Below are 13,122 nucleotides of genomic sequence, written 5' to 3'. Positions count from 1 at the left end.
CAAGCAAAACTCTGAATTAGTGTCCTTGAAATAATTGTGCTATAATCTTTTCCCACAAATTAGTTTAGTCTGACACAAATGACTCGGTAGGGTGATGGGTTTTTCTGGTCATGTTAGTTTCTTCACTGGTAAACAGAGCCTTGTGGTTTGTACAGTGGACTTCGAGATGGCCCTCTGCAGAAATACACCAGCAGTTCGGTGGAAACGGGAAGATGACAGAGTGCTTTCTGACAGCAGGTTCTGCTGAGTTCACACCATGCTTCGGGATCTTCCATCCAGGAAGAAGTTCACTCGAATAAGCAGCCAGGGACACTACTTTCAGTTTTGTTAAACACATGCTAAATGTTACATTTCTTTTGTTTCTGTTGTTCTTTCCCAAGGAATACAATTCACTTGCATATTGTTAAGTAAGGAACAGCCGTACGCTTAGCACGAGCCAAGGTTAATCTTCCTCCTCGTCTTCTTCCATTGCTGCTACTGGAATTTTGTCTTGAATCCTGAAACATTCCTCAAAGAAATTTATAACTGACTTGTGCAAGTGCTGTTCCACTGCAGTGTTGCTAATATAATGACTTTCATCGGGGTAGATCTGTGAAGGAAGAATACGGTGTTATAGTGGAGACACCCTGCATCAACAATTCAGGGCCGCTGAGAGACTGAGCCAGGCCCAGGCCGCCCCCACCACAATTGTCGCCGCTGTGCCCCCCCCCCCCCCACGATTATCACTGCTGCCCCCCCGGATCGCTGCAGCAACTGCAATGTAAATACCTTGGCTGGCAGGAGGCCCCGCCAGCAGCAGACATGTTTCTCCAGCGTTGCTCTTCACGCTGTCGATTGCCTGCCCCAGCTTGTTTTGTTAGCACATGCTTGGTTTCAAAACCGAGCATGCGCTGAGAGGAAAAGCAGCCACTTAGCACTGGCATGCAATGGGCAGAATGAAGAGCAGCACTGGAGGAAGACCTGCAGTATCTGCTCCTCTGGGTCCTCCCCTGCCTGCATGGGGGGCCCTGCACCAGAGTTTTCTCTCTCCTGCTCCTGTCGGGACGGGATCACCCGGGTCCCGTCAGGAGCAGGAAAGAGAGAGACAGACCCCGGTGCCGGGCGGCCCAGGCACGGGGAAGTTTGCCCCCCCCTCCCCCCACTCTCAGCAGCCCTGCAACAATTCTCTCTGCAAATTGAAACGCATGGTCTACTCAGCAGTATTCTTTACAGACCAGATCTTGGGCTGTGTAGAGTGGTTTCAAGTTGCAGAAACATCCATGTGGCCAGAACTTTGTGACTGCTATAAAATCATTGCATTAAAAGAGCCATTCTATAAACTTGGTGTCAACATTTATTTGCATGACGCACACACATATATGTTTAAAGTCATACCCTACCAATCCACCATAAATGCCTGATCACTGCAACACAACAAAACTAAAGTACGTTATGGACATAACACAACTCTTCCATTGTACGATTCCCTAATGTGGCTGTAACACATGAACTTTATCTTACCACAACATCACTTTGTATTTGTTTACACCGGAGTCTGCAAACGCCTCTCCGGTACTATGTAAGCCACATTGAGCCTACAAATAGGTGGGAAAATGTGGGATACAAATGTAACAAATAAATAAATAAAATACTAGCATATATATATATATATGCAGGTATGTGCCAATATTCCAAATGTGGTATTCTGTAAATATGTGCCTATTATGTATTTTCAAGAGGGTGTACACATGGGTGGAGAATGGCTGGACCTAGGCGGGGCTCCCACTTACAAACATACCCCCTGATTGTGCGCTTTTAAAGAATCAGGGGGTATGTTTGTTAGTGCCAATAATTGGCTTTTTAACAAGCATAGGCACTAATTAGATTTAATTGGGACATAAACATAAATTTAGGTGCGGGATCCACGCCTAAAATTTACATATGGCCCAAAAAAGGGAGCTCAGAAACGGGAGGTTCATGAGCATTTTGAGGTGAATCGGGGTGTGGTTTTGAGTCTCCCCATTTTGGCAAGTTACCATTGCTGAAACTTTCTTCTGTCAAGTGCTGAATTTCTCTGTTGAGCTGCCCGAAGCAGCGGCCATGGGAGTCTTTGATGTCACTCTGAGTCCGGATCAGCTTGACGCTACCCCCTATGGGGTCAACTCAGCCCAGAAGTGAACTGCAATGCTTCTCGTCGGTTAGGGAGGGAAGCTCTCGGATGAGTGTAATACCCGGGCCATCTGTCCAGGAAAGAAATGATGGAAGCCATCGTGCAGTGGATTCTTTGTCTGCAGTAATGTCAACACAGCCCATTCACTTTGACCAGATCTTGAATGGGCTGTGTCGGCATTGTGGCACAGCAGCCGGTATCGTGGATTTGTAAACGGGGGGGGGGGGGGGGGGGGGGGGGGGAAGTTAATTAAAAGTGTGTGTGTGCTGTTTGCAACTATGCAAGCATCCTCCCTGTTATCTGAAAATTTTCTTTTAATATACGTTTAATTGGAAGATGCATTTTCTGATACTGGGACACCTTCTTTTGCAGTCCATTGAAGGACTAGATATGACTATAGGATCAAAGCTTTTTTCCTTATGGGTGGGTGGGTGGAAGAAGAAAGGGAAAAATGGATAGTTCATGTGGTTGAAATTTATCTATTTTTTTAAGTGTCTGGGAGCTAGGTGCCATGTATAGTAGCATTTTGCCCCATTATAATCAGATTAATTCACATTTTTTCTAGAGTAGGACTACAAAAAAAGACATTGAAGAGACTGCTTTGTTGTATGAGGCATAAAGGGCTGGATTCAGTCAATGGTGCTCAGTACGATTCTATAAAGGCCACATGCCTTTTATAGAATGTCACTTAGCTCCGATTCCCATACCTATCCTTAGGCGCCAGAATTACGCCTGCTGAAATCTAGTATAAATGCTGGCCATATTCTATAATTCCATGCACAATTTTTCACATTGCCCCTGACACCCCATGGCCAAATCCCCCTTTTGAATTACACACTAGTAGATTTAAGTGCCAGGCCTTATAGAATAGTGCGCAGTCAGATGTGCATGCAAATGTTAATGAGCGCCAATTAACAACAATAATTGGTTGTTAGCACCCAGTTATTGATGTTAATGAGCTTATCAATTAATTTACTTAAGCATTTTGGGTGGATGCACAAATTTGGCCGCAGAGTTCTGGATGCCATACATAGAATCTAGGGGATGATGTTGAATTAAAGGGGGATATATAAGCCCACTTGTTTAAACATTTCCCAGCAACAGAATATTTGTTGTTAGCAGTAAGATACATGAGTCCTAAGAACATAAGAACAGCTATATTGGGTCAGACCAAGAGTCCATCTAGCCCAGTATCCTGTTTCTAACTATACAAGTGCATAAGTATTGCCATACTGGGACAGACCAAAGGTCCATCAAGCCCAGCATCCTGTTTCCAACAGTGGCCAATCCAGGTCACAAATACCTGGCAAGATCCCAAAAAAGTACAATACATTTTATGCTGCTTATCCCAGAAATAAGCAGTGGATTTTCCCCAAGTCAATTTAATAATGGTCTATAGACTTTTCCTTTAGGGAGCCATCCAAACCTTTTAAAACCCCGCTAAGCTAACCGTCTTTACCACATTCTCTGGTAACGAATTCCAGAGTTTAATTACATGTTGAGTGAAGAAATATTTTCTCCGATTCGTATTAAATTTACTACTTTGTAGCTTCATTGCATGCACCCTAGTCCTAGTATTTTTGGAAAGAGTAAACAAATGATTCACGTCTACCCATTCCACTCCACTCATTATTTTATAGACCAGTCCAGGTCTTAATCCCAAGTATAAGCAGTAGCTTTTTCCCAGGACTGCCTTAATAACAGTTTATGGACTTTTCCTCCAGAAATCTGTCCAAACATTTTTTTAAAGCTTTTCTATACTCATTAAGTGAGTGTACACAGAGTTATAGATACCGTATAGAAAGTATTTGGAATATTGAGCTTTTAACATTTTTAGATACTTGCACTGAAAATATGCACCTCAAAACACTACTACTTTTCAAGGCATATATGCGTGCAGACATATTTGTTTGCTGAAATGGTGGAAGACGCATGTGCTTACCTGCAATGTGTAATTAGCCTTTGCACTTATTAAATGTGTAATAAGATCTGCCGTATGCTGGAAATGGACTTTTTCTGTAAAACAAAATTTAGGTCAAGCAATGCATTGGAAGGACATATGAATTAAAGTAAATTTTAAACTATAGCATGCTGGTCTTTTCAAAGACAAACCAAAGAGTTAATTACCGTCTGCTGTTGCATGAATGATCAAATATTTCTCTTCTTTCAACGATGTCACTTTACGTGCTAATTTGGCCAGCTGAGAAGACAAATTGAAAACATCTGTTGTTTCTGTACCAGATATGGCGCTTTTAAATACTTGCAATATCATATTATCACGTCACTTAAATTCAAGAATAAATTATTTATTATGAATGGGCTGAAGCAGGGGCGTAACCAGACCTCACGGTGGGAGGGGGCCAGAGCCCGAGGTTGGGGGCACATTTTGAGTGCCACCCTGCTGCCCCCACCACCTCGCACCCCCACCACTCCTTTGGAGTGTCAGCGTGCACAGGAGGAGCAAGAAGAAAGAAGAGCAGGGCAGCAAACGAGGCTGCGCCGGAGACCGGCACTGAAGAAGGCTTCAGCTGGTGAGGGGACCTCTGCCAGCCAAACCAGGGGCCCGGATAAAATTTGCAGGGGCCCAGGCCCCCGTGGCTCCCCATAGCTACGCCCCTGTGCTGAAGCGCCTAGTATCAGGATTATCAATACCATAGAAGAATCATGCATAAACTAAATGTCTCTTCAAAGTTACTTAGGTAAGAAAAAGTCCAATTTAGTAAATCCTGCAGTAAATCAGGATAGTAAATAAGCCAGGTGGAGGGTTATTCTATAAAGGAGCATCTATATTAGGCACCAAGAACACAACAATTTGGAGCTTATTCTATAAGGAAAGCTAGGTGCCTGCTTTCTTTACAGAATACTAGTGTAATAGATCAAAATGAGGTAAAGGTAGACTTTGCCGAAGGGTTAGAAGGTAAAGTTTGCCTATTTGTGGATGATACTAAGATTTGCAACAGAGTGGACACCTGGGAGGGAGTGGAAAGCATGAAAAAGGATCTGAGGAAGCTAGAAGAATGGTCTAAGGTTTGGCAATTAAAATTCAATGTGAAGAAATGCAAAGTGATGCACTTATTTATTTATTTACGGTTCATTTCTACCCCACATTTTCCCCACAAATGCAGACACAATGTGGCTTCCATGAATTACAAAAGTTAAGAGATACAGCACATGAATTTAGCAGTAGAATAAGGATAAAACGTTAACAGCAATTAGGATGACTAAACAGCAGAGTCACTAATGGAATACACTTGTTCAAAAAGGTACGTTTTCAGCAGCTTCTTGAAAAGAGGGTGGTCAGCTTGCGACTTTAGGTACAGGGGAAGAGCGTTCCAGGTCTTCGGGCTGGAGTAGTGGAAAGTGGAAGCAAAAAGAAGCTTGTATTTAACACCCCGGCAAGATGGATAATGAAGTTGTAAAAAGGTGCATGCTGTAGTGATGGCATTTCTAGGTGGGAGATCTATTAGAGGAATCATATATTCCGGAGCTAAGCCATAGATTATTTTATGTGTCAAAGTACAGATCTTGAATGCGATTCGTTCTCTCACAGGTAGCCAGTGTAGGTTGAAACGTAGGGGCTGCGCAGAAACCCAGCGCGGCTTGCCCAAGATGAGTCTTGCAGCAGTATTCTGGGCAGTCTGGAATTTCCTCAGTAGATGCTCCTGGCAGCCTGCATAAATCCCACTGCAGTAGTCCAGGTGAGACAGAACTAGCCAGTGAACGAGAGGGCGGAAGAGCTCTCTGGTGAGACAAAACCTAACATGCTGCAGCCTCCACATAGCATAGAACATCCGTTTGGTAACCACTCGCACTTGCGGATCCAGGTGCAAGTGAGGGTCCAGCTCAACACCCAGAAGTTTAAGGCTCTGTGAAATAGGGAGGGTCTTTAATGACAAGGGAGTTGGTGGAAAATCTGGCATGGACGGACAAAAGCACAAGACACTGAGTTTTGTCTTTGTTGATCTTAAACCGGAATACCTCGGCCCAACGTTCCAAGACAGAAAAACTCACTTCGATCAGATCTGTGATTTCATCTAATGAGGTATGGAAGGGGATGGAGATGGTTATGTCTTCTGCGCAGATAAATGGTTTCAGGCCTAGGTTTGCTAGTGCGGAGTAGAAACCCAAGAGAGACTTATGTGTTAGGCGGTGAGAGTCTGATAGGTACTGAGGGGGAGAGGGATCTTGGTGTGATTGTGATAGTATCCGAGGATCTGAAGGCGACAAAACAGTGTGACAAGGCGGTGGCCGTAGCGAGAAGGTTGCTAGGCTGTATAGAGAGAGGTGTGATCAGCAGAAGAAAGGAAGTGTTGATGCCCCTGTACAAGTCATTGGTGAGGCCCCACCTGGAGTATTGTGTTCAGTTTTGGAGGCCGTACCTTGCGAAGGATGTTAAAAAAATGGAAGCGGTGCAAAGAAAAGCTACAAGAATGGTACGGGATTTGCGTTCCAAGATGTATGAAGAGAGACTTGCTGACCTGAACATGTATACCCTGGAGGAAAGGAGGAACAGGGGTGATATGATACAGACGTTCAAATATTTGAAAGGTATTAATCCGCAAACAAATCTTTTCCGGAGATGGGAAGGCGGTAGAACGAGAGGACATGAAATGAGATTGAAGGGGGGCAGACTCAGGAAAGATGTCAGGAAGTATTTTTTCACAGAGAGGGTGGTGGATGCTTGGAATGCCCTCCCGCGGGAGGTGGTGGAGATTAAAACGGTAACAGAATTCAAACATGCGTGGGATATGCATAAAGGAATCCTGTGCAGAAGGAATGGATCCTCAGAAGCTTAGCCGAAATTAGGTGGCGGAGCAGGTGGGGGGAAGAGGGGTTGGTGGTTGGGAGGCGAGGATAGTGGAGGGCAGACTTATACGGTCTGTGCCAGAGCCGATAATTGGAGGTGGGACTGGTGGTTGGGAGGCGGGAAGTACTGCTGGGCAGACTTATACGGTCTGTGCCCTGAAAAAGACAGGTACAAATTCAAGGTAAGGTATATACATATGAGTTTGTCTTGTTGGGCAGACTGGATGGACCGTGCAGGTCTTTTTCTGCCGTCATCTACTATGTTTTTATGTTACTATGGGGCTGCCACTAGTGTGATGTTTTCTTGGCAGATTATTAGAAAGGTGGGGGTCCTTTTACTAAGGTGCGCCGAAAAATGGCCTGCGCTGGTGTCCATGCATGTACTGGACGCGCGCAGGTCCATTATTCAGCACACCTGTAAAAAAAACCTCTTTTTTTTGGCTGAAAATGGACGTGTGGCAAAATGAAAACTGGTACGCATCCATTTTGGGCCTGAGACCTTACCGCCACCCATTGACTTAGCGCTAAGGTCTCACGCGTTAACCGGGCAATAATCGTCAACGTGCATACACTGCTCATTACCGCCCGTTTAGAGCCGTACACAGGAAAATTTTCCGGCACATGTAGCGCGTAAAAAATGAAATTACTGCCCGGGCCACATGGTAACCGGGTGGTAGTTCAAAATTGATATGTGTAGGATGCACATATGTGCCTACGCGGCTTAGTAAAAGGGCCCCATGGTTTGCCATTGCTTTGCCCAGTCATCTTAATCCCTAACTAGGATATGATATACTGCCTTTCTGTGGTTTACATATTATATACAGGTACTTGGTTTGTACCTGGGGCAACAAAAGGTTAAGTGATTTGTCCAGAGTGACAAGGAACTACTCCTCCCTCCTTCTTTTGTACCATTTTTCATAGGGAATTATCTCCTCTTTTCCCTTGTTTTTATTTCTAATTTTAACCCATGTATTCCAACCAAATCTTCATAAAACTGTTCTTATTAGATCAGATAAGTGGACCATTTACATGTATTATTTTCTGGCTATTTGGTTGGAATACATGAGTTGAATTACAAATGAGTCACAGGGGCATGTTGATTTAAATAATAGACCAATGTTTATATATGGAAGGAAAAATGTGATAAAATTCTTTACATTCCTTGGGACATATAACAGGTCCACACTATTAATATTTTTTAAAATAATTTTTTTGCACATTATATATATGTCTTAGGACTAACACATTCAAGTTGAGAGAGGCAAACTTTGGAGTTTAGATGATCACATTCATCAACCCCCATATACTGAATCATTTTTAGCTTATTTTATTAACTATGGGCCCGATATTCAAAATGATTTAACTAGGCAGAGTTAAATTGAGTTGAGTGGCTCAGTGAGAGATATTCAGCTGCAATTAATCAGGTAGTGCTGCTGAATATCCTTTCTGACCACCATTGCACTGTGTGGGCAGTGTCAAGACAGTTCAGGGATAGAGTCTGGGAAGAACCAGGAGCTATGCAGGCCCCAGTAATATTCAATGCCAGTGCCCACATAGTTAACTGGCCTAGTAGGACTATTTAAACAGCAGTTTTATCTTTCCTGGTTAGCTATATGGGTACAGCACTGAATACTGGCTGCATAACTTCTTGGTACCACTACTGACTTGGATATTTGTCATGGAACTGAATATACCTTGGTCTAAATTAGCCAGCAGAAGTTAGAGTTTATAGAAATGTTGATCACCACTGGCCCAATACTGACCTGTATGCATGTACTGCACGACTCCACCCATGCACTGCCCATACTATGTCCCCAAACTTGTCTACATGTGAGTCACAAATAAGTACTATAGAAACATATAGACAGAGAAAAATGAAGGCAGATAAAGACCATATGGCCTATCCAGTCTGCCCATCCATGTCATCTACTCTCCCTATCACTTTCTTAGAGATCCTATGTACATATACTAGATAGTTTTTGTCTCCACCAGGAGGCTGTTCCATGAATTCACCACCCTTTCCATGAAGACGTATTTCCTCAGGTTACTTCTCGTCTATCCCCTTTCGCCTTCATCCTATGCCCCTTCATTCCAGAGCTTCCTTTCAATTGAAAGAGCCTTGCCTCTGTGTGCATTTATACCACATGGAGGCATATTTTCAAAGCACTTTGGGAGGCTAAGTTCCATAGGCTTCTATGGAACTTTGGGAGGCTAAGTGCTTTGAAAATATGCCTCATAGGTATTTAAATGTCTCTATCTTAATCTCCCCCCACCTTTCTTCTAAAGTATACCGTATATACTCGAATATAAGCCTATCCGAGAATAAGCAGAGTTAACTGTTTTCCCATGAAAAGGGGGGAAAATTGTTAACTTGAGTGTAAGCCAGGCAGTTTATATTCAGTAATGTCCTGCATTTCTCCCTTTTCCCCTTGATATGCAGCATTGTTGTCCTCTTACCTACCGCTCCTTCCCGCCAGGGGCTGCCAATTCTCTACCACTCTTACCCCTCCCTCACATGACTGGAATTTTTCTCTTGTTTCCTGCCCCCCCCTACACTGACCAGTATTTTTCTCTTGTCCACCCCCCCCCCCCCCCCACTGTGCTGATTGGCATTGCTTACCACTCTTTCCTAACTTCTGCTTCTGTCACCAGCACAGAAGTAGGGCCTTGAGCATGCACAGATGCCAGGAGAGAGCGGTAAGCAAAGCCGGTCAGTGGGGGGCGGGATGCAAGTGAGAAGTGCCAGTCACCGCAGGGGGAGGAGGGGAGCACAGAATTTTTTTTGACTTGACTATAAGCAGAGACCCCAATTTATGGACTTTTTTGGGGCCCCAAAATCTAGGCTTATAGTTGAGTATATACGGTACATATGTTCTTGTCACCACATGTACTTTTTCATGTGTAACATGGAGGATAATTTTATAAGAGACCTTTTACATGTGTAAAGCAGAGTTTATGTGCAAAAGTCCCTCATACCATTACCCCCTAAATGTACACTTTTCCAGCTAATTCTACCCACATTGAAATCAGGAGCAAATGTCTGCAGGTAATCTGTACCAGCAGCAAGTTTTTAAGTGAAAGGACACACATCCTTTTACTTTGAAAATTGGTGGAACGTGTGACGGTCAATAGTAGCTTCCCCTTGTACCTTGTCCTACTGCGGTATTTTGCAAATTGCTCCCTTAATAGTTTGCCTATTCCTAGTGATAGAAATGTGATTGTGACACGATAATAGCATTGTAGTATAGGCATTTCTATTTGCTAGTCATTTGAAATTCCTCATTCAATATTTGCTCTTTAGTCTACTCTACATTTTCGAAAGAGAAGGACATCCATCTTTAGACATAAATTGGAAGATGGACGTCCTTCTCCCAGGGACGTCCAAATCAGTATAATTGAAACCCGATTTAGGACGTCTCCAAATGCACTCCGTCGCAAGAACAGCCAAAGTTCAAGGGGGCGTGTTGGAGGCGTAGTGAAGGTGGGACTTGGGCGTGCCTAACACTTGGACGTCTTTGACCCATAATCAAAAAAAACAAGGACGTCCCTGACAAACACTTGGATGTTTTCACCCGGACCTGTTTTTCTTACGAATAAGGCACAAAAAGGTGCCCGAAATGACCAGATGACCACCGGAGAGAATAGGGAAAGACCTCCCGTTACTCCCCCAGTGGTCACTAACCCCCTACCACCCTCAAAAAAATCTTTAAAATATGTTGTGCCAGCCTCAGATGTCATACTTAGGTCCATGACAGCGCATGCAGGTCCCTGGAGCAGTTTCAGTGAGTACTGCAGTGCATTTCAGACAGGCGGACCCAGGCCCATACCCCCCCCCCCCTTACATTTGTGGAGGAAACAGCGAGCTCTCAAAAACCCACCACAAACCCACTATATCCATACATAGGTGCCCCCCTTCACCTTTAAGGGCTATGGTAATGGTGTACAGTTGTGGGTGGTGGGTTTTGGGATGGTTTGGGGGCTCAAGGTAAGGGAGCTATGTTCCTGGGAGCATTTTATGAAGCCCACTGCAGTGCCCCCGAGGGTGCCTGGTTGCTGTCCTGGCATGTCAGGGGGACCAGTGCACTACAAGTGCTGGCTCCTTCCATGACCAAATGGCTTGCATTGGGCCATTTTTGACATGGATGTCTTTGGTTTTTGAAAATCGCTGAAAGTCAGAAACGTCCATGTCTAGGGACAACCAAATCTAGGGACATCCAAATTTAAGGACTTTGACATATCTGACGGTATTTTTGAAACGAAAAATAGATGTCCATCTTGTTTCAAAAATACGGGTTTCCTCGCCCCTGGATTTCGCCATTTGCAAGGATGTCCAAATCGCAACTTGGACATCCCTGTCGAAAATGCCCCTAAATATGCCACAAAATTGTCTTATTGTTTTCTGCCTGCATTTGAGAACATCTGAAATTCAGAATGGTGGGACTTCATCCTGTGGTGAGCTATATTAATATATTTTATGATTCTGATTCATTTTTAGGCTCTGGAGAACGTTTGAGGATTTTATATGTAATCCATGTTCAGCATATTTGTAATCATCAAAAGATAGAAAGTAGGTATTTAAATTAAATTACACGTGTTAATGGACATGCTACCCATTTCATAAATTCATTTGACCTGATTTAATATTTGCCAAATTGAACTTTCAGTACTCATGTTTGTTAGTCACACATACCTCATAGGCTCTCGTATCGATGCCATGTAATCCCAAATACCTTTCTGAAAAGGCTGATGCTTGATATAGAAAATAAAGATATTATGTTAGTGAGTCTTTCCTTTATATATTTTGACAAGGCATTTGCTAGGCACTAAGAGAGTCCTTATCAATCCTTCAGTGGCTGTGACCCCGTTAGAGCAGCCACTGAAAGCACGCACCCCCCCCCCCCCCCCCCCCCCAGAAGCCTAGCTTTCCATCCTTGCTCCTGCTTCCAGCCCTCCTAAAGCATCAGCCTCTGCTTTCTGTGGAGCTCACAGACCTAATTAGAGCAGGCTCAACAGGAAGCGTGGGCTGATGAGATGTTTTTTCAGCCCTCCCAGGTCATGACCCCAAATGCGGGTTTTGCGACTCTATTTGGGATTGCCACTCACACTTTGAGAAGCCCCACTCTAAGGGTTTCAAAGCCACATCAGGTACTAGACAGTTGCCAACACTATTGATATTTGTTTTTACTAAGCTGCGCTAAAAAGTGGCCTGCACTCTTTTTAGCATATGGTTTTCCCACGTTCTGAGGCCACTTTTAGTGCAGCTGTAAAATGGCCGCAATTTCTTTTTTTTTCTATTAATGGCCATAGGCTAATTTACCAATTACTGCATGGTCATTAGCGAATGAGCCCTTAATGCCATCTATTTACTAGGTGGCCTCTGTACTAATCTGGCAGCTTGTGGCAATTTACCTGTGCTGCCCGATTAGTGCAGGGTATGTCTACTCTCTGCCTCCAAACATGCCCCTGCACTAAAAATAAATCCTATTTTTTTAGCGCATGGGTAGCACGTGCTGATTCCAAAATTACCGCAGATGCCTGAGCATGTTCTGCGGTAGTTCCTTTTAGCACACAGTAAGCATGCCTTAGTGCTTACTACCACTTAGTAAAAGGGCCCCAAACTGTTTCACTATTTTGTAGAATAAAAATGAAAGATGTCAAGATAATGTATTCGATTTTGCTGCACTTATGCTTGGCAGTAGCATCTCAGTAAGACTCAGAGTTTTATATAGGGTTACCATATTTGTGGAGGCAGAAAAGAGGACACAAAAAATAAAAATGGTTGCTACCTTTACTAAAGAAATATTTAATTGAGTGACTGACTTACAGTGATCAGTAGACAGTAATCTACTCTTCAAAAACTTCTGGATTTGAGTTTGACCGAGTCTGAGCCCAAGCATACTTATCAGAAGAGCGAATATCCCTCAATAACTTTGGCTGGCTTCTGAGATATGTGCAGGGTTGCCAGATTGAAAAAACTTTCCCCGCCCAAAACCAGCCCCATACCGCACAAAGGCAAACCCCGCCCCTGACGTCACTAACCCCACCTTAATGTCATCAACCCCGCCTCCAACATCATCAACCCCGCCTCTGATGTCATTAACCCTGCCTCGCCATCATTAACCCTGCCTCCGCAGGGCTTCTATTGGACCAAATTGGACCAATAGAAG

At 43.8% G+C, this 13,122-nt stretch overlaps 1 protein-coding gene across 1 annotated transcript in view; it reads right to left on the bottom strand.

Moving 5' to 3' along the window:
* Positions 1-281: 281 nt before the first annotated feature.
* The window catches only part of DPP6 (dipeptidyl peptidase like 6), a 931,600-nt gene continuing 918,759 nt past the window's right edge, over positions 282-13,122 (bottom strand). The window contains 4 exon segments of the mRNA XM_030198448.1: positions 282-589; positions 4,092-4,165; positions 4,277-4,349; positions 11,646-11,704. Of these exon segments, the coding sequence (XP_030054308.1) occupies positions 443-589; positions 4,092-4,165; positions 4,277-4,349; positions 11,646-11,704 (353 nt within the window). The 3' untranslated portion in view covers positions 282-442.

This window comes from Microcaecilia unicolor, chromosome 1, assembly GCF_901765095.1.
Source record: "Microcaecilia unicolor chromosome 1, aMicUni1.1, whole genome shotgun sequence".
NCBI classification, from domain to species: Eukaryota; Metazoa; Chordata; class Amphibia; order Gymnophiona; family Siphonopidae; genus Microcaecilia; species Microcaecilia unicolor.
This window is presented reverse-complemented; position numbering and strand designations above follow the sequence as displayed.